The following is a 22,734-nucleotide window of genomic DNA, read 5'->3' as shown; positions in this document are numbered from 1 at the left end:
ACCTTAACCTTTAACACCATGGAGAACTCAGAACAGGATGCATGGTGTTACTGTATCCATCCTTTAGTCATTTGCTGTCATGTGGTGGTTAGCAAAATCAACGGTCATCATAAACAATAAAGTAGGTAATCACTTATAATAAGTCAATGAATAAATTTCATATGTGTGTAATCCCAGCCTTGCAGTCTGCAAATTAATATTATGACTATAATATGGTTATGGGTCTGCATGTCCCCCAGTTTGGATCATTATCTGCATCTTTAACAATATGCTTTGAATCTAGCAAGTCTTAAGTCTACTCTTAAATATAGAGAGGGTGTCCGCCTCCCGGACTGAAACCGGAAGATGGTTCCATAGTAGAGGAGCTTGATAACTAAAGGCTCTGGTTCCCAATCTACTTTTGAGGACTCTAGGAACCACAAGTAGTCCTGCATTTTGGGAATGCAAAGCTCTGGTGGGATAATAGGGAACTATTAACTCTTTAGAGTTATGACATCTTTGGACCAAATAAGACACCTCTCTCTCATGAAGATGAAGATGAAGGGAGAGCAGGAAAAATGCAAGGAAAAGTAAAAAATAGACCAGAAATGTGATCCTGACAACATCAATATATTGATATTTTTACGTGACACAGATTTGGTAGAGTTTATGTGAAAACAGAGGTAAGAGGATATTAAATACTGCAATCTCCACAAGTTTTTCCTTGCCACTGTCGCCATATGATTACTCAGTGTGGGGTTTTTCTCTGGCACCTGTTTTTCTCTGATTCTCTTATATTTTGTTATTGTTGTTGTTTTTTGTTGTTTCGGGGCAGCCGTGGCCTCGAGGTTGGAAAAGCGGCTTGTGATCGGAAGGTCGCTGGTTCAATCCCCCCCCCCCCCATTAGCCTTGATGCAGCCCACTGCTCCTGTGTGTTTCACTGCATGTTGCATGTGTGTGTGTTTCAGTCAGTGATGGGTTTAATGCAGAGAAGTAATCTCCCAGCTTGGGATTAATAAAGTAACTTAAATTAAAATTAAATTAAATAAAAATGTACACATCTGTAAAGTGTCTTCAGATAACTGTGTTATGAATTGGCACTTTAAATAAAATTGAATTGAATTGAAAAATTGTGGACGGCTTCAAGACTGCTCACAGTATAAAATCATCAGAGTGCCCACTCCTAAAAAGAAGAAGAATTCAAACAGCTTTTAGATACTTTCAGGTCACTTTACTCAGTTAGAAACTACAGGGTATTCAGCAATAGATTCCAAACCCTAGTAAATAAAAATGCTCAGCTCAGAGGGAACCATGAACTGTGTAGGGACTGAACAATGGTTCATAGCTGTGTCGTTAACTGAATATTGTTTACTTTTAGTACATACTACAGCTGCCCTTACAAAGTGAATACTATTGCATGCAGTATGTATACAACTGGGACATACGACCTTGTCATTACATAGCGTCACTCTGCAGAGGATTGTGAGCCAGTAAAGCATGCTGACTTGCATCCTGCAAGATATGACCAGACTTCATATGACATGTTGGTATTTTTTGGAACATTGCTTTTGACATACCTCATTAAAGAAACAAAGAAACACATGCTAAAATGAAACTGGATCTACAGGGCTCTGAAACTGAAAGGGAATTTGGTTTAAGGCAGGTAAAAAAAAGTTTGGATTATTAGCCATGTGCCAAAGGTTCCTTGTCTACCTCATCTTTTCAACAAAGATATGATAATGTTTTTTTTTTTTTTCAAATACAGCTCCCATTAGTGTTACATGTTGTTAAAATTCATTAAATGAAACACATTTGTATGATAAACTGTGATTATGAAAGAAACACTCTTGACTATCTAAATAAACCATATACAGGGCTTAGTGAAGGTGGTTTCGTTGCTGGCTCGTGAATGAAAAATGAATGATTGAATGTGAAGCATTCTACAGTATACTATATTTACCACCTAAGTACTGGTTATAGAAATTCCTATCTGTAAAGTCACATTTTTCATGTTATTATGATATTGAATTGTCTGGTTCAAAAGAATGCAGGTGCAGTCAGTTAAAGATTATGTGCCCTTAACAGACCTACCTAAAGCCTCGCCGTAGTTAAACTGAGAATGTGACGCATCTCAATGGATACGACGTGGTGTAATGCACAAAGTCATGACCGTCAGTTGATTCAGCTACTTCCATCCTGTCTCCACTGAACAGCTACAGTTGTGCAGTGGGTTTTCACATAATGAGAAGGCAGTAATCGCTGCAGCTGCTAAATGTAGTATTGAAGTGATAATGCATGTCAACAGAAAGGGCCCAGTAAACGTATGCAACGTTGGTGACACTTTTACATTCTACCATATAGCTTCCTTTTTAAATATCTTAGTTGTAATTCTGCTTTTCTGGCGCTCAGTCATTTATCTGTTTAATTCGGTCTGGAGGATTTTCATGACACATTTATGGAAATCCTTTAAGGTGCGTGGTTTTACCACCTACAATGTTCACATAACCTCAGTACCTGCACAGGGTAAAATTTTACACAGCGAACATGACCACTCAAAGCCGGATTTCACTGAGGCCGAATGATAAAAGCGTACGCGTGCACGACTACGTCGCGCGGTCACGATATCAGTTCTTAAGTCACGAGCTTTATCCAAGCCGAGGAGTGGAGGCTGGACAATTAGAACGGACGCCAATCATACAAGACAACTTATTTACCAAATTTAGTGCATGATAAAGGGAACAGGGCTATAATTTCATATCGCTGGCTGTCAGTTAAAACTCCACTGAGTTATTTCGCTCAACCGGTGATGTATTCCAGTATTTGAATGATATTGCTAGCCAGCTAGCTAGCTAGCTGTTAAGCTAGCTTTACGGTGCGTGAGTAGTAGCAACTTAACGTTATATTCTGACTGTATTCATCATATAGAGTTTCAAAGGGTGGGTGTGTTTAACTGAAGTGAATTATTACATTAGATGTTATGCGTAACGGCCACATTCCTAGCCAGATAAGGATTGAATGAAATAGCGTTAGCTTGACATAGCCAGCGGAAACGAGACAGTTAACAGGGATAACGTTAACTTATCCTGCTGGTTGATTCACCGCCATCCAGCAATTCTAGCAAATACAGTCGGAGGCAGAGACGCAAAAGCATACAGTGAGCTTGGCGAGTAACAGTCAGTCATAAAGTTGGAGTGAACTATTGGACCTACGAAGTAGCTAACTACTACGAAGCGTCAAATTGGCCATCTTCCCCTCCAGTCCAGCGTAAAGAAAACTGACCGACGTCAGTTCGTTTCTACGGATAAGGCCGGGGTGCGGACAGAAACTTGCAAAAATGCCGGCTGTGTCGAAAGGAGATGGAATGCGTGGATTAGCCGTGTTCATTTCGGACATTAGAAATTGTAAGTGAAATTCTCTTTCATTTTACTTGATAATCTGTGCAACCCCAGCGTTAATTTGACGCCATTATCATCAGTTGACATTACTTGAATTGTCACTACCATTTTACGTGCCGTAGTGAAATGACGTGGTGGAAGACAGCAAAGAGCGGAAATCGCCTTTTAACAGTCAGGTGTCCGTTTTTAACATCAGCCACTAACGACTCTGCAATATAACCTAACAGTTAATACTCAGATGTTGCATGTAACGTGAGCGTTTAGCGTCACTTGCTGCAGCAGTGTCAGGGGTATGATGCTTGGATGCAGAAAACGAGGCCTGTTGTTTTTGAATTTTGCGTGTCAGTGATCTCACTTTGAGCAGTGATATTTGTACAGTATTGGAAATCTAGATATCCAGACTAATGTGCGGAACGGGGCTTCATTTCACAGTTGAAAAACGGTATTTGTCGTCATTAGAATATGACTGCGACAGTCCGCACCGCTCTGTCAGTGAAAACACAGTCAAGGGGACACAACTCCTGTTCAGATTGAAGCCCCTACAGCCCACTAACAAGCACAAACCAGTCGCGACTGTTCATTAAATAAGACATACTGGAAGAAACATGTGCACTTAGTGTGTAAAAGAAAAAAAGATCTAATATCGCTGCAGACCATATTATGTAGATATCTTCTGTTGTTGTTGTTATTATTGTTTTTCTGTAGATGGAGTTTTAGCACTTGACTGATAGGATATACATGCATAAGTCTCAATTGAGAGATTCCTCCTCTGGAAATTGACCTAATTCAGGCAGTTAACCTCCTAGTTCACTAGAGAACACAAATCTTAAATCAAGGCACTTGTCATTCTATATACCATTTACTCTATATAAAGATGGGCGACATGAGACCTACTTAAAAGTGAAGCCAGAACATCATTATCGCCCCCTGGTGTCAGGCCCCAGTATAGGTCATAAACCATGGACCCTCGTGTTATCAGAAGGGACTTTGACCAAACTAAAAACTAAAAAGCATATGTCAAATTGGTCTCTAAGATCGTTTCTGTCTTTTTCGGTTGTTCTGCTGATATATGTTGAAGTGTTCAATTTCCTCTCATGTTTGGTCTTAATGAGTTATTTGATCTTGTAAAAGAGGGGTAAAATGTCTTGATTGATGTCTGTGTGCTGGTTGTGATTGGTTCAGGTGTGTGTGCATGTGCGCATGTGATCACTGCTGCACAGAATGCGCAAGATGGCAGTGATCGTATCTGGGATATTTTTGGGTCACTTTTGTGCAGTGTGAGGAACTGGAGGCTCATTGTCCATTGCAATTTGTCAATGTGTGAAACCAGTCTACTGTGTGTTGTCTAGAAACGTGTATTCAGATAATTTCTGTATCAGTATTGATTGTGATATATAAGATTATTCCAAATATAAGTGAAGATAACGGAGGGTTCATTAATTAAACAGACATAAAAACAAAATAGAATAACATAATGTAAAGATTTAACTGGGCAAACATGGCTTTGATTAGAATAAATTGTCTAATAAAATATTAATATATAATATTAAACAACATCTAGGCTAAATGCAAATATTTAAATTTGCTTTGCCTTTGTCCCCCTTAACAAAACAAGTTACTTTGTCTTGCAACTTTAATATTGGTAGTGGTATACGAGCCAATATTATAGGTCATAGGCACATTGAATGGTTTTTAAAAAATAATAAAAAAAACTTCTCTCCGTTTAACCCAACACTGATTGAACACACACATGCAACATGCAATGAAACACACAGGTGCAGTGGGCTGCCATATAGTTAATGATAGAATATATTTCAGGAAAATATAATGACAATCTATTATTATATCTATTAATTGAATCGTAAGAGAATCAATTCTTACTTCTATTACTATATTAAAAGATATAATACATATGTCTATAGTTATTGTTCCCCTTTGCTGAGGATCCACTAAAACCCTCTCAAGAACACCTTGAGGAGGTCAGTCCCCACATCTCACTTTGAGAAGCACTGGTGTGGTAGTTCTGGATTTACCAACTGAGTCTTGGTGTGAGCAGTTGTAAATAACTCTTTCCAGGTGTAGTGAGATTCCCTATTGGAGATTTGGTGACAATTTGCTGTTTTACATTGTGATCCCCTTCAGACAGACAAGTATTTATAAGCTAAATGTCAGACAGACAAGTATTTATAAGCTAACAGTTAATTTTTAACATAAACAATGTCTGAAATTATCTTCTTGACTCATTAACCAAGTTGAGTGGTTGAAACAATTCATGGGCCGAGAATCTTTTTTAACAGCCAAAATACATACATACATACATGGATATGACTGATTTAAAACATTTCAGGAAAACAATTTATTACAAGTTATTACAAAGGTACATACATAGAGATCTGTTGTGCAAGAATAGTGTTGTCTGTCGTCTTAACAATTATTTTTGATTTTTATAGCATGCTGTAGTGAAAAAAACTAAGTAAAGACAGATATGGCCTGTTTCCTTCAAAGGGAAACAAGAAAAAATAAAGCTCCTCACTGGGACTTGCAACAGCTACAGTGTCACTCCCTGTGTCCACTATGTGGCCTAGAGAGAAGTATTTATATCTGATGTTCTACTATTTGAAGTGGAAACTGCAATATGAACACTTCAAATCATGATTGTCATCCATTCTTATTTCCTGTTGTGGGACTTTGACTAAGACTCTAAATTTGCATGTATGTGGTGTCAGGTGGGGTCTTTATAAATGTGAAATTTTCAGCTGATTGGATTGACCAGTAATCATGAATAGCCATCATGGCTGTCCCTTAATGATATGACCATGATGCTTATTCCATTCCTTAGATTACTATTACTATAAGTAGCGTAGGATATGGCATGTCACTTTTAACCACAAAGTCCACACCAATGTCAGTTCTTGCTGCCATAAGGTGATGCAGTGACTATGATTTTTACAGCATGGAGTGGCTATCAACCATATGAAGTTTAAGACAGATTTGACCATGGTGAAAGGAGGACATTCAACTTCATGCCCCACTGCTATCTTAAAAAGCTTCATAATTTATGATTCAATGGTCTTTGGATTAGGCTGACAAAATTTGAAGTAGATCTGGTTAATTCTCCACAGGGAGTTTAAGGAGTAACTAAACACTAAAACTGCTTTTTTTCTGCTGAAAGTCTTAAATAGATACTTGGTATTGTTATTGATTGATTCAGGTCCAGATCTTGACGTTTTAAAGGATAATATTGTAATTTTACGTGTTGTGTTATAAATATGCATAGCAACTGTCCTCTACAGGTTGAAACCCAGCTATTGCAATTGAGCTTTGCATATGGCTTATCTGGAGGTAGGTGACAAATATGGAGGTAGCCTATGTCACCAAGCATAAGTTATTTTTAGTTTTAACATTTCTTTACTTAGTGCCCAGAATGAGTCGCCACTGTTGCTTTCCTGGCTGTAAAAGCACCACCGGACTGCACAGCTTTCCAGCAGACCATGAAATTAGCCACCAGTGGTTGCGAATTGGGCCTGCTCGACAGTGACTAGGCATAGCTTAGACCAACTCAAACCTCCCTTCTCCCGCCCTGCCCATGTTGATACTTTCATGTTCTAGAGGTAGTGGGAAGTAAAGGAAAGATTCTGGGGTTTGGTTACTCTCACCATTACCTCAGTACCATGCCTGAAAATAACAAAAAATATGTAAATTAATTCAAATTGGCAACCTTTCTGTTGAGTTACAATGTGGGCCCAAGAGACTTTTTTGCAGTTCTAGGTATAGGTCTTCTAGATACACATGCCTACCATTTTTGATACCTAAAATGTCTTTTTGATTGTTGAACTGAAAAATCTGAAGTCTTGATGTATCCAGGTCCATCGTGTTCATTTTTAAAATGCGGGCACTTTCTCTCTCCCCAGGTAAGAGCAAGGAGGCTGAGATAAAACGGATCAATAAAGAGTTGGCCAACATTCGCTCCAAGTTTAAAGGGGACAAGGCTCTGGATGGCTACAGCAAGAAGAAATATGTGTGCAAGCTGCTCTTTATTTTCCTGCTCGGCCATGACATTGACTTTGGACACATGGAGGCAGTCAACCTGCTGAGCTCCAACAAGTACACAGAGAAACAGATTGTAAGTCCTCTACTGATTGTGTTGTGTGTGTTTGATGGACCTTTTGGGCTTCACTTAAAACGGAATTTTCCAAGATGACTCTTAAGTCACCAGTTTAAGACTTTCTTTTAGACTTCGGTATTTTCACCAGCTTAAGACTTTCGAGCTTCTTTGGACTTGAGATTGAACTGAAATTAGTGTCACTTTGGTCATTTAAGGTCACTTTGGCCAAACAGAACACCTAACTATAAAACACTTGTAACATAACAAGAATGAAAATATGGCAAAGATTTTACGTTTTTATACTAGGTTAAAGTGATGCAATGCAAAGGGGAGACTGTGACTATATTACACATTTGGGACTGGATTGGTGACACTAATCTTGTGTGCCCACCTTGAAACTGCGCTGATTGTACTACAAAGCAAGGTTAATGGATTAGCAGGGTTCAGTCTAAAGCCAAACTTTATTGTCACAAAGGTGTCCCTCTTCTAACCTGGCTAGATCACCATGGTTACTTGTATTGCACACCTGTCTTGGGGTCACATTTATCAAACGATGCATAGGATCCATACTAAGTCTATATGTGCCAGAAAATAACTAGATTTATAAAACCATGCTCACACAAATCTGTAGAAAGCAGTTACTTAAAACTGCTAAATAACACTGCAGGTAACGTGGATGTCTTAGTTACTGTTTACTACTATAATTAAGTGCGTGACATTACATGTGTAAACGAATTGAATCAGCACTACACATTCTTGCCTGAATTCACCACCTCACCATCTGCTTTGCCAATATCCCACGTCTCCACAGTGTTTGTAGGCATGGGCCAGTGTTTACGTCCAGGTGCATTCGTTATCCTCCCAACAAACCTCTCAAATTTGTTTTTATAAATCGCAAGTTTGGTGTGTAATGTGGCATGTGCCTCTTTGAGTATGTAGTGGTTAAAAATAAGACATCAGGTCTGGTGGATTAAAGTGACAAAAACGTCAGCAATGCTGTCGTCCACTTATTCTTTTTCTGGTGTTATACTCCGAAATATATTGCAATATGCATAATTACGTGCTTAATGTCATCAAACAGTGCCATGTAAATACAGCAGAGCAGCTCAAATGTGTTTCAGTGGACAAAGAAGCCCTTCATTTTAAGCTTTTATTGTGAAGTGTTTGCAGGAACATATGGAAAACTAATTTGTTGCCCCACTTTCTCCCTTGACCTTTCACCCTGGATGAACAGAGAAGTCCAGAGTCTGCTGACACTGAGAGATAATGATTTTCACATTGTTCACTTGTTCTTGTTATAGTTTGCCCAGAAACTTGAGTCTTTGATTGGGACATTGATTGCCATTTCAAAGGAAAATTGTAGTGATTATAATTTTTTTTTTTCCAAATACTTTTTGTTATCTTGTTTTGTCCTGAGCAGGCTTTAGAAAAGACGTGCTCTTTTGGGAAAGTTCTATGAGGTATGTGCCGACTGATTTCCCTGAGGTTAAAACACAAAGTTTAAGGAAGGAAGTTGAGCACAGTGCAATCTGTAAAGTTAAACATTGTCCAGAAACTGATTGAAAATGATTGCATATGATATCAGAGCTGTTCAAAATTGTTGATAACATTCTTCAATAATATCTATATAGTATTTATACCTTAGATGTCATGATTAACCAGTGCTGTTAACATGAAAAAGTGGCCCATTTCTGGGCCAGTTATGTCAATCTGTAATTTAAATGTGTACTGCAGTAAAAGCCACTGAGGGGATGCAAAGACAGGCTAATAACTGACATGCTCTCTGTAGCATGACATAGCAGTATCCATTGAAAATAGAGTCTGCTTTCTGCTTGTGTTTGATGGAATATTCACTACCCCCCCCCCCCCCCCCAAAAAATAAAAAAATAAAATTCTACGCTCTTCCATCCACAAATACCTGTCCCTGCTTAAAGATTAGAACAATAAATAATAATAATAATAATAATGCGTTTTTTTTTTACGGGCGCCTTTCTAGACACTCAAGGTCACCTTACATCATTAATCATAAAAACAGACACAATATTTGTAACAATAAGACAATATAATACAATTTAAAATGGACAATGCAGTTGTGGTTAGAGTGTGACGGAGGTCAGGTGGAAGTGAGTTCCAGAGCTTCTTCCATGGGGAACAGAGCCGCTGAATGCTCTGCTCCCCATGGAAGAAGAAGAGACACAAAGCACAAAGGTGACACCTGTTGGGCCAACATGTCCTACATACACTTTGCTTTTTAAAGCAAAGTCATAATAATAATTAGCTTAATAACCAACTAGTATTTCTGGTGCTGACTAGCAATGGCCGCACCTGTTAACTGACTTGTCAACTAATTGCACATGTCCCTTATTCCTGTATGCCTGTTGTATTTAACCTGCTGATACAATGTGCAGGTGAATTTCAATTTTCTCTTCAGAGTAGGCCTGACTGATGTATTTAATTGTTAAAATTGACAAAGATTTCTTTGGGGAAGCTTAACCTTTTACCCTCCCAGTTGGTTTTCATGCCTGGCCATTACTTTATCAACAGTTCTGCCGATATCATCATTTTTTAGAGGCTCAAGAAACCAAGAAATTTTGGTTCTTGATGGCTTTTTTTGAGCTGGTACTCAAAGGGCCCTAATCCTGGATTGGGTGATCATATTGAAGTTGTTGCAAGAAATGCATATCAAGCACTCTACTCCTGCTCTATTAAACCTAACCAGACCCTGACCTGATGACTTTAGAATGTTGACAGAACTAGAGATTAATGACCTGTGTGTCATTACCCACATGCTGGCCACAAACCCTCATCACACATATTTGAGTATAGTATTTTGCTCTGTGTCATTAAGTAGGAACGTATTTTAATACTTAAAATACTTAAATGATACTTCTGACCGAGGACCAAAATATTGGTTAATATTCCATAGTCCAACTTCCTGGCCATGAATTTAGAAAACAGAAAGAGAAGCATTGATTTTTGGCTTGTGACCCGTAAGCTGAAAACACTGAGACATGAAAATGTACCTATAATCTGCATTTTCCTCACAGGGGAAAACACTTGTTTGACTTAGATATACACACATTATCCTTCCTTCCTATCTATCTATTAGATAGATTGATAGATATTCTCCATGAGCAATATATATACACCAATCAGCTACAACATTAATACCACTTGCTTAATATTTTGTAGGTCCCCTTTGTGCTGCTAAAGCAGTTCTAATCTGTCAGCGGAAGGGATACAGGGCCTCTGGGATTATCTGTTGTAAACGACATTGAAATGTGCTTTGAGGTTGGGGCCTGTAAGTGGGAGGCCCCACCTAGTGGGAGGTTGGGTTCAGCTTATTCTGCATCCCGCAGGTTTTTGATCAGGTTGGGTCTGGAGAGGCTGCAGGCAGTTGTCATGGTCCTTGAGACATTCCTGAGCTGTTTCCAAAATGTGAAGGGATGTATTGTCCAGCTGGGTAAGGCTGCTGCTGATGGAACGAGCTGTTCAAATCCGTGTTGATAACCCTCTTTATGTACTCCGTGGAATCTCACATTCAGGTTTCAACAAAATGGCAGTGCATCAATTTAGATTGATAATGTTGGACAACAAGTTTGTTTTGCTACTCCAAAGTGTTGCAACATAATTTTTAACCCCAACAGAATCACATTCTGCATTCTGTGTGTCTCTGCTGTGTGCATCAGTGTGCATGTGCAGCAGGTAAACTATAATGTGCATGCAGCTATCCATGTGTCAGCGAGCGAAAACATAGAGGGATATAAGGAAATTCTTGAAGCATAGACAGGAGAGATGAGGATGGCTGTAGTTGATGATAAACAAGCAAACTAGCAAATATAACATTACCTGCAAGCAGTAACGAAGCACAATGTTTAAAACTGGGGTATCTGTCAAACGAATCAAAGCTGTGGGGTGTGTTTAAGTTAGCTTGAGGTGGTGTTTAGCATGTGAGTGAGAGTATGCCATAAATCTAATGTTAGTCTAGACTGCATTGCAGATGTGTCGTAAGAAAGTCTTTAAGAAATAATATTTCAGGTTACTTTCTTGCAAGCTAGTACGCTCAAGATAAACTGTGCCTCGCCTGAAAGGCAACAAAAGATGGAGAGACAAAGATGGAGACAAAAAGGATCTGGTCAAATTGACAGTTTCCAGCAGCATGCAGTCTACACAAGAATTCACAGAAGCACTCACATCCTGTTTGATCTGATTCTGATATCAGACCCGTATATCAGACAGTTAATTTGAAAGCATTCCTGTTAAATGGGCAACACCTCCACAATTCGGGAGGGGCAAATCAGACCCGAATTCTCTGCAGTTATCCTCCACTCTGTGAGGCCAGAAAGCTGTATTAATTTTAGCTTATTGACTTTAATAAACTGGACGCTGATTGCTTGACACACCCACACAATGGCATACTCACTGCACAGTCTAAGTGTCCTCTCTTTATCTCCAGGGCTACCTGTTCATCTCAGTGCTGGTAAACAGCAACAGTGAGTTGATCCGTCTGATCAACAATGCCATAAAGAATGACCTGTCCAGCCGCAATCCCACCTTCATGTGCCTGGCACTTCACTGTATTGCAAACGTGGGAAGCCGTGAGATGGCTGAGGCCTTTGCCAGTGAGATCCCTCGGATCCTGGTTGCTGGGTGAGTTTGACTTCTGATTCAAAGGTTTGAGGAAGTAAAATGAATAAAAAATCGTCTTCATTTGTCATCTTTTTGTTTTACTGTGAATGTTAAAGCCGAAGCCTTGTACTCTATGTAGTTGTATCACTGACGTGATTTAGCTGCTGGTAATGTGAATGTGATGCACCACAGCGATACGATGGACAGTGTGAAACAGTCAGCTGCCCTGTGTTTGCTGCGGCTTTATAAGACCTCTCCTGACTTGGTGCTGATGGGTGAGTGGACTTCACGGGTGGTGCACCTACTCAACGACCAACACATGGTGAGAGTACAAGCTGCACTTCCATCATCAGAAATTAAGTTACATGATAGAGCCTTAATGTGCTTGTTTGTGTCTTGACAGTAAATAGTTATTTCAGATAATAGTTTTAAATAGTACAGCAGACACAATAGCATGCAGTACAGTAGATTGTCACCCTCCTCTGGATTTGCAAATGTTGTTTCCTGACAGAGGTGGGAATGAATCAGTGAGGGGACCACAACGTCTCTAAAACCTACCGCCATTTAAGCCATTTAAGATTAAATGGTTTGTATTGTAAAGACTGACTGAGAACAGTTAACACCTGTTGTGCTTGTAATGTCACAAACATATCATAAGTTTCTGATCCAGCAAGATTTTGAATTGATGAAACCAGCTGCATCTCTGCTATCATCTAAGACATTATGTATGAGTGAGCTGATTAATTATCTCCTTGTGTCTGTCTTGAGTTTAGGGTGTGGTGACAGCAGCCATCTCTCTCATCACCTGTCTGAGCCAGAAGAATCCAGATGAGTTCAAGACCTGTGTTTCCCTGGCTGTCTCCAGACTCAGCAGGGTGGGTGGGGTGGTCATGAACAATCAGTTTCATTCTCAAATTCACCCCTGTTGGCAATACTGGCCCCGGTCAGTACCAATTTTCAGTGTAGATTATCTGGTGATCTGGTATCAGTTATGTTTGATAATAACCATTTAACTGGATGGTTACATCAGTGTGTTCTAAGCAGGTCCACAATAGACAATGAGAGAGACGTTCCTGAGCAGCCTATGGGCCTTAGCCTTAGGGCTAACAGTAACTCACTAGCGTTGCTTCCTCTGGCACAGCAATCTTAATATATTCTGTAGTGTGTGATTCACCATTGCTTTAGCACAGTGGTCATTTAAAAGTTACAGAAGCAAGCTTGTAACTGGAAGGTTGCCTGCCCTGGACCAACAGAATAAATTTGAGCTGGGGAAAGTAGCACTTGCTCCTTTTTTATTACCAATAGTAAGGTTTAAAAAAAAAAAGTCAAATCTTGAGATTGGAGAGAAGAAAATTTGTCAAGTTTATCCAACTGGATTTTAAAACTCCTGTAGTCTAACACTGGCCTTAACCAAATTATGAATTGCCTTGCCTCAGAGGGTATCTGAGCCAGGTTGATCAATTGACGACTGATAAGCTCATTACTCTTCATAGAATTCATTTTTAAAGAATTGTGTTTTTTATCCATCCATTTTCTATACCGCTTATCTGTCAGGGTCGCGGGTGGCTCGAGCCTATCCCAGCTGATGACAGGTGAGAGCCGGGGTTCACCCTGGACTGGCCGCCAGTCAATGACAGGGCTGACACACAAAGACAGACAACCACACACTCTCACACTCACACCTAGGGGCAATGTAGAGTAGCCAATTAACCTAATGTGCATGTTTTTGGGATTGTGGGAGGAAGCTGAAGTACCCGGAGAAAACCCACGCAGGCACAGGGAGAACATGCAAACTCTGCACAGGATTCGAACCTGGAACCCTCTTGCTGGAAGGGAACAGGGCTAACCACTGCACCACCGTTCTGCCCAAAAGAATGAATTATTAAGCCTAATATAACCAAAGTTTCCAAACAGTTGAAACCGGACTCTGTTCTAATACTAGTGCTGGGCATCTTGTACTAATCTGCACTTTGTGGGAAACAGTGAAGTAGTGTTTTATGCGGATTCAGTTTTGACTGACTAAGAAAAATTGTGTTGGATCTCCAGATTGTGTCATCGGCCTCTACTGACCTCCAGGATTACACCTACTATTTTGTCCCGGCACCGTGGCTATCCTGCAAACTCCTGCGCCTGCTGCAGTGCTACCCTCCCCCAGAAGATGGCGCTGTCAAGGGCCGTCTGGTTGAGTGTCTGGAGACAATCCTCAATAAAGCCCAGGAACCACCAAAGTCCAAGAAGGTGCAGCATTCCAATGCAAAGAATGCTATCTTGTTTGAGGCTATCTCACTTATCATCCACTATGATAGGTAAGCATTCACAGCAACAACTTAACTTAATTCAATAACTAATAGCGCAACATCTTTCGAGTATCTTTCGATGCTCACAAGTCATTTCTTGCAAATCCAAGTCAAGTCTCTTATGATTGATTGATGTTCTATAGTCTGTAATGCATAGCTATTTTTAAAGAGTACAAAGCATCTGCTGTTTTAGCATCACTGCTTTATTATGATTAATCAATACCTACATGTTTCAAACAATACAAAATCCACGTTTGATAATATTTCAAGCATTGGCGTGATTTACTAAAAGAAACAAAAAAAACGAATCTGCTATCAGGATTTCAACCCAAGGCTGTGCCTATATTGACGTTGTTTTGGTACTTGTTGATGACTTGTAGCTTGTTCATAATACTTAAAAATATAATTAAAAGCTTATCAAGACAACCTTAGTTAGTATACATTTGTTTTTTATGTTTCCATACCAGCTGTAGCTGGAGCTGTTTTGGAATTGGGCGAATTCAGGCGACTGTTGTGCACCATGTGACGAAGCTCTCGATCAGTCATTATTTATCTCAGTCTAAACATGGATGTCAATTGAAAACTTGACTGGTTTGCAAAGGTATCCAGCTGCGAGGTGGAAATTCTGGTACGATATATGATCAGTCCAAATTCCTCTGCCTCTTTGAGACAGAATGTACAAGGGTTTTGGAGTGTCTGCCAGGGTGAGTGATAGCCCAGTGTTAGAGTTCAGGTTACAAATAAACACACTGTGTGGAAACTGCAGGATTAGTGACACCCACATTTGATTTGTTAAAGGTCAAACGTTATGACTTTTAATTCATTTTTATTCTTTTTAAATTGTCCATAGCTTTTATACATTATCATTATTATTATTATTAGTGTGTTCAGTTGTACAGAAGTTTAAGTGTGTATCTACTGTGCAGAAGTACAACATATTTCTGCTTTGATTGCTGATTCATTTATGCATTTTCAACAGTGCTTTCAAAATTATTTTAGCTGTCAGCATTCACACAGCATTTTTCTACAGGAAGTGCTTTTTTTTCAGTTGGAGATTATTTCAGGATAACATTAATTCAAAATGACAAACATGATGAAAATCATATTCCTCATTAAATCATTTTCCAGGTCTTTACTCAATTTAAATGATGTTTTACTTTTGTGGTTAATAAATTAGTGTGAAATAAACTATAACCTCTTGATGTGCTTTTTCTATAATCACGTGAGAATTACCAGGCTGCCAATAAAGTAAGTTTTGGTTTGTCTTCTGCAGTGAGCCAAACCTGCTGGTGCGAGCCTGTAATCAGCTGGGCCAGTTCCTGCAGCACAGAGAGACTAACCTACGCTACTTGGCTCTGGAGAGTATGTGTACTCTGGCCAGCTCTGAGTTTTCCCATGAAGCTGTCAAGACACACATCGAGACGGTCATCAACGCTCTCAAGGTGGTGCATCTAATTACATACAGTCGCTCAGCAGACATCAGACCGAAGCAGTGTTTGATTCAGTCATGAAATTATAAAGTGTGACACACTTGTGCTGGTTGGTGCAATCCCAATACCCTTCACAGTTCTCCTATCCATTGCACAACCACTCAACTTAGTTTTAACAGGAATATGGATGATTGTGGTATCTGATCAGTATCATATGACACTCCACATGTAGTTACATTTGTCTCAAGTTCTGTTTCTGTCTTGTTGCATGTTCTTTCTTCCTTTTTGTTACGCTGACACTGCAGACTGAAAGGGATGTGAGTGTTCGACAGAGGGCAGCTGATCTGCTGTATGCGATGTGTGATCGCAGCAATGCCAAGCAGATCGTAGCCGAGATGCTGAGCTACCTTGAGACAGCAGACTACTCCATCAGAGAGGAGATGGTGGGTATTATTGTGTGTGTAAGAAAGATTTTGTGCCATTCTGTATTATTTTTTTTCCCCCACTGTGTGAGACTATATTCATTTCTGAAAACTAAAGACTGTTTCTTTTAATCAGGTTCGTATTGCTTTCGTCAGCATCAAAAAATTAATTAATCCAGCAGTGTTTAAAAGATATTAATACTGACAAACAAATCAAAGTTATGTTTCAGTCTGTCGAAACCTTGATTATTAAACACTTAGATCTATACAGACAGCTTTTAAGACAATAAGGCAGAAAGAAGAGCAATATCAGCAAAATTTAGTTTGTAATATTTAGGAAAAGTCTGTCTTTTCATAGTGCTGCTGTGACTGGAAATCCACAAACCAAACAGCTAAATTTACTTCTTCTTCTTTAGTCTAACACTCAGCAGTGTCCTAATTCAATCAAACGTTATGGGATTTTTTTTTTTTTTTCAAATGTCATGCCTTCCTCATTCAGGTGCTTAAAGTGGCCATACTTGCAGAGAAGTATGCTGTGGATTACTCCTGGTACGTGGATACCATTCTCAACCTCATCCGCATTGCTGGTGACTACGTCAGCGAGGAGGTGTGGTATCGCGTCATCCAGATTGTCATCAACCGAGATGATGTGCAGGGCTACGCCGCCAAGACAGTCTTTGAGGTGCCACTGCAAAAAATCTTCAAATGTATCTTTGTGAAGGCAGCAGTCTGTTAAGTAAGATGTTCTCTAATTGAGAAGGTCACACTTTGATTGAGGTTTAAACCCCAATGCTTTTCTGGTACTGATTATAATGTCTGTAGTGTATCTGTAGAATATCAGAAAGTGTTTACAGTTGACTTACAATGTCTTGCCATAGTCACAATCTTGTTGACATGTGCTTACATTAGGCAGTTCATTTGTTTAAACCAGGATGTTGTCGTTTTTGATGTAATTAAGTCCTTATGTGGCTTAGTGCATTTACCAAACATTTGAAGTTCGAGGACTGAATTTTCTATATATGTTACACACAGGTTATAGTAAAAAAAAAAAAAAATACTGTTTGGTCTTAGGTAAGTACAACTACCAAAAACTTTCATACAATTCATAGCCATATTGGAATCTCTTGGGAATTTCCAACCTGCTTTAAAATTTATATATATTTAGAATTTATAAAAATTCCCATTACACACACTGTCCTATTTATATATTATTCTTATTATCTTACTGTTTAGGGTAACATTTAGCTCAACATCTGAGGGATACAGTGACTCTGCAAGACCTGTTTAACATCTAGTAACCATTTTATCTATTCATTTATTTGTTAAAAAAGGTGGTTGTATCAGTGCTGCTTGACCAACTGGACACAATAGAAAAGGAGGTTTGAAAAATTTTGTGAAGTCTGATATCCCAGATTTCAGCAATCAAAATGGTGAGATGAAGTAACATAACCAATAAAAATTATGGGAAAACCTAGCAAAAATGTCAAGTAGGTTGAAAAAAAATAGAATTTATTTTATGTTTCTTTTCCCCTTATTGATTCTAGAAAAACTCATGTAAAGGGCACTGTACAAGGTATTGTAATTTTGCTCAAGAAAAGAGGTGTAGTGTTTGCTTAAAGGGTTGCTACTCATCATGGCGTGTGTTATATAAACTCAGACATAAGAGGAGATTAAATGTGTCTGCTGTAATTGGAAACACTAAATTTAATTGTCTTCTCCAGGCCTTGCAAGCCCCTGCCTGCCATGAGAACATGGTCAAGGTTGGAGGCTACATTCTGGGAGAATTTGGTAATCTCATTGCTGGTGACCCACGCTCCAGGTATGTTGGTTTTTAATTGCCATGGCTCTAGGTTTACATTTGAAATGATAAACGGTAACTTTTCTGTCCTGTCGTCCAGCCCCCTGGTCCAGTTCAACCTTCTCCACTCCAAGTTTCATCTGTGTTCCGTGCCCACTCGTGCCCTACTGCTGTCAGCCTACATCAAGTTTATCAACCTGTTCCCAGAGACCAAGGCAACCATCCAAGAGGTTCTGCGCTGTGATAGCCAGATCCGCAACTCAGATGTGGAGCTGCAGCAGCGCGCGGTCGAGTATCTGAAGCTTTCTTCCATTGCTAGCACAGATGTCCTGGTAAGTTTTGATGATCCTGTTAGTCCAAACTATACACACCTCGGCTCCTGTAATCAATATATTTCCAGTACGTCTCCAAATATGTCCAGAACCCTGCAGCCCTTTGTTGCTGTACGTGTTGTGCATAAACAGAGATGTGTATTTTTGTGAGATGCTAGTGACCAAATTTTCCCCAAAGCCACAGCGTGATCATGTTCTGTTTCCTCAGGCTACTGTCCTGGAGGAGATGCCTCCCTTCCCAGAAAGAGAGTCGTCTATCCTGGCTAAGCTTAAGAAGAAGAAAGGGCCTGGAGCTGTGTCTGTGTCAGAGATGGAGGACAACAAAAGGGAGGGTGGAGAGTTGAATGGAGGAGGCGACCGGGGACCAGACACAGCAGCCATGGCTGCCTCCAATGCTGTAAGCAGGCTCTCTATATTCACAAAAACAATTTCCTGGTTGCTTTCAGCACACCCAAAACTGTAACCAAAGTGTTATGTGTGTGGCCCTGTTGTGAGTTTCCTTTGTTTTCCAGTCTACCCCGTCACCATCAGCAGACCTCCTTGGGATTCGTTCTGCTGCTCCCATTGGTGCTGCTCCGGCCAGTGCAGGCAGTCTGTTGGTAGATGTGTTTTCTGAGGCAGGGCCTGCCGCAACTTCTGCTGCTGTGAATGATGACGGCTTCCTAAGGTGAAAAGGCATTTATTGATGAGCAAATGTAGAACCTACCAAGTTAAGACCCAGCTGCCAAAGAAAAGAGATTGTGTGATTGAGACAGCAGTACTATTGAAATGACATAAGATGCGTAAAATCATTTCAAGTCCTGCCTCAAAGTGAAATGAGAAGAGCAAAGAGGTGTATTTATATAAACAAAATAAGTAAAGTGAACTGAACTGAATTTCTGCAAGGGATGTCTCAATCAACATTAGTTAGCCCAGAGATCTGCAGTTCACGACTGGTTGGTATCCCATGAATACACACACACACAATCACACATGTCCGAAATCAAAGTTACCCAGACAGGCTGTTCTCTGTTCTGAACGCAATACTGTTAGTGTTAATATCGGATACTCCCTAAGTAGGCTAAGCGAATGACCAGTTGGAAATGCAGCTAGCATACCGGTAATTAGCCTGCTATGTTAAAAAGTGCTGTTGGGTCGTTCTATCCCCCGGTGGTCCACCGATTGGTCTTGAGCCTGAGGGAAACATGACATTGATGTGTTCTGAATGAAAGATGAACTAGAAGAATGTTACTCCTCAAATTGACATGTACTGCTCTTTACTGAGAGATAAAATTTGTTACAGTTTAGGATATTATAAGAGCCATTTTAAACTGGAAGACAGAGCAGAGCTTTCCATCACAACAAAATTTGGATGAATTAATGGTCATAGTAGCATTGATGTTTAGTGGTTATTTAGACTTGTAGGAGCTACTTCGTTTAAGTTTTAGTTAGACTTTGGATGGAACAGTATAGATACAAGGATAAATACTCCCTGCCATCACTGCATGTAATTATCTCTCATCCAAATTCACAGTTCCAATCCAAAAAAAAAAACAGAGGCCGTGACACTGTTCTTAGACCTAAATGGAGAAGCATCCTGAATTTGAATGTACTGGTGTTTCATGTCTGAAACTGTTAATTATATATAGTTGTGGTGTTTGGGGTGTGTTTGTGCTTTTAGACTACCGGTACTATGCAATTGCTAGTCTGTGCCAGTTGTTGATCATTTGGTATTGTCTTTCTTTGCTCCATCTTTGTCTAGTATAGGCCTGTCAACCAGGAGATATTCATAGTCAGATACCACATCCTTTTTAAAAATACTATAACTATTGGAAAATCTCAGTCTTGCATCTTGAACCCTTTTATAGCCCCACAAGGAAGGTCTAAAATTTACTATAGCTGCTGCTACAATACAGCAGTTAGTGTCTTCACACTGGGAAGTATGGGAGTAATATGATCTCTTAAACTGGTTCTTGTGAGTGTGCGTGCAGCAGCATTTTGGGTCAGCTGGAGTATGGTGTTTAATTAGTATCAATGTCTACACAAAGAAAAACCACAACCATGCACATCATATGACAGAACATACAGAAACTGAGTGGAAAACCCTGTTCATGAGAGAGCATTTCTGCATTCTGTGATGAGCGTGTGCCTGACCCTACCCATATGAGTCTTGTTATTTTATCCCCTCCCAGCGGAGGTTACAACTCACGAGGAACAAACAAGTTTTTTCAGTCTCCAAACACTTTGGTTTCATGTTATTTTTTATCGTCTTAGGACAGGACAAAAGAAAAGACTTGAGGCAGGATGCTTCATTCCATTTTTTCCAATTCAACCTGTCTGACACTGTATTCACTGTGTTCAAACAAATCTCACATTTGGACTAAAGTGCCTTACAGAGGCTAGAGCAGTGCTTCTCAAATAGTGGGGGGTGCAATGCCAGGGGGGGCGCGTGTGACCCTGGGGAACATGCTTTTTTTGCCGTACTAGAATAAAGTGTAATTGCACATCCACTACAGTAGTTGGCAGTGGCGCTCTCATTGTCAGAGTGTGCGCAGGGAGTATTAGCTCTATGGTGTAGCGGTTTTTTTGCACCGAGCAGGCGACATGAAGTGCAGTAAACGAACCCTTAAGAGACAACATGAAGAAATTTTTAACAGGGATGAGAAGAAAGGCGGAGAGAGACGAAGATAATGAGACAAAAGTAACTCACCCGAAAGCTAAGACGAGGAAATATGACGAAGCATATGTAGCGCTTGGCTTCACAGTGACTACAGTGGAAGACGAGGAAAGACCGGTGTGTTTAGTGTGTCTAAACATGCTGGCAGCGGACAGTATGAAGCCATGTAAATTAAGGCGCCACTTGAAGACATTACATTCCAATCATGCTGATAAGCCGTTTTTTCAGCGAAAACGTGCCGAATATTGCCAACAATCATCCCGCTTTGTGAATTTTACTTCAGTAAACCAGCGAGCACTGTTAGCATCATATTATTACATATTATTAAATATTATTACATATTATTATTACTATTATTTATAGTCGCGGCGGGGAGTGGGGGGTGGGGGGGGGCGCGAATTGTTTTCTTCTTGCTGGGGGGGGGCGCAACAGAAAATAATTGAGAAGCACTGGGCTAGAGCAACATCCTCCCAACCACCGCTGCTCCTGGCAGACCCAATGCACTCCACAACGAACTGAATCTCCATAAATTCAGTAACTTTTTTTACTGCTAATAATTTAAAACTGTAAAAACTTTAAATATTGTCTCTGTTGTATAGTTTTTTTTTTTTTTTTTTGTGGCCTCAAGGTGGAGAAGCAACTTGTGATCGGAAGGTCGCTGGTTCGATTCCCCCACCGGACGGACAGGAAAAATTAGAGTGTGGTGGAGTGATAATGTCCCCACCCCCTATTAGCTGGCTGATGTGCCCTTGAGCAAGGCACTTAACCCCCAATATGCTCCCCAGGCTCTTGATGCAGCCCACTGCTCCTGTGTTTCACTGCATCTTGCATGTTGCCTGTTGCGTGTGTGTGTTTCAGTCAGTGATGGGCTAAATGCAGAGAAGTAATTTCCCAGCTTGGGATTAATAAAGTAACTTAAATTAAAAAATTTAATAAAATTAAAATTAGACCAGCAGAAAAGCACTCTTTTTTAGGATGTTTTTTTGCTCATGGTTACCATTCTGTGTACTCTTATAATGTGCATGCAAGTGCTCTTACTGTGTGTGGATGTTACTAATCAAGCATTATACTCAAGAGTCTTAAGAGACTTATTTGGGTAGCTTGACATTAGGAAGTCAGAAATACCCATCCTTGAAGTAACAAAAGCATGGAGTAATTTTTCTGTATCTTTCTGAGACAGGATGTACCCAATTTTTGCAGTGTTTCCTAGGTAAAAGAAATCAGTCCTTGAAATTTGTGTTATGTGGAAGTTAAGGGACATATGTGGAGCAAAGGTAACTCCCAGATTCTAATTGTGCTGAAGGCCAAGATAGTGCCATCCAGGGTAGTTGTATAATTAAATCATTTCTTTCAGCACAATAACTTGAGTTTTGTGTGAATTTAGAAGCAGGTATTCCAGGTTTCCATGTCTTTAAGACTTGCCGGAAGTTTGGTTAGCTGATTGGTTTCATCTGGTTTCAGTGATAAGTACAGTTGCATGTCATCTACATTTAAATTTATGCAGTATTTCCTGATAATATCACTTACAGAAGGCATCCATAAAGTGAACAGTATTAGTCCGAGCACAGAACCTTGTGGAACTCTGTGACTAACTTTTGCTTGTGGAGGAGTCATCATTAACATGAACAAAATGAGTTTGATCTGATAAACAGGACTGGAACTAGCTTAATGCAGTTCCTTTAATGCCAATT

The 22,734-nt window shown here is 39.8% G+C and overlaps 1 protein-coding gene across 4 annotated transcripts in view; it reads left to right on the top strand.

The window, feature by feature from the left end:
* The first annotated feature begins 2,583 nt into the window (after positions 1-2,583).
* Positions 2,584-22,734, top strand: part of ap2a1 (adaptor related protein complex 2 subunit alpha 1) — a 36,319-nt gene continuing 16,168 nt past the window's right edge. For 3 of the 4 annotated variants that reach the window (XM_046414806.1, XM_046414805.1, XM_046414803.1), the window contains exons 1-13: positions 2,584-3,380; positions 7,286-7,497; positions 11,936-12,129; positions 12,301-12,430; positions 12,882-12,983; positions 14,155-14,414; positions 15,679-15,847; positions 16,141-16,278; positions 16,757-16,939; positions 17,979-18,076; positions 18,156-18,387; positions 18,596-18,784; positions 18,900-19,054. In XM_046414806.1, coding sequence (XP_046270762.1) covers positions 3,314-3,380; positions 7,286-7,497; positions 11,936-12,129; positions 12,301-12,430; positions 12,882-12,983; positions 14,155-14,414; positions 15,679-15,847; positions 16,141-16,278; positions 16,757-16,939; positions 17,979-18,076; positions 18,156-18,387; positions 18,596-18,784; positions 18,900-19,054 — 2,129 coding nt within the window. In that variant the 5' untranslated portion in view covers positions 2,584-3,313. The remainder of the gene's footprint in view (positions 3,381-7,285; positions 7,498-11,935; positions 12,130-12,300; positions 12,431-12,881; positions 12,984-14,154; positions 14,415-15,678; positions 15,848-16,140; positions 16,279-16,756; positions 16,940-17,978; positions 18,077-18,155; positions 18,388-18,595; positions 18,785-18,899; positions 19,055-22,734) is intronic. The other variant, XM_046414804.1, reaches the window with a different exon arrangement.

The sequence above is a fragment of the Scatophagus argus genome, chromosome 16, assembly GCF_020382885.2.
Source record: "Scatophagus argus isolate fScaArg1 chromosome 16, fScaArg1.pri, whole genome shotgun sequence".
NCBI lineage: Eukaryota > Metazoa > Chordata > Actinopteri > Scatophagidae > Scatophagus > Scatophagus argus.
The sequence above is the reverse complement of the archived record's forward strand: the minus strand, read 5'-3'. Positions and strand labels throughout refer to the sequence as shown.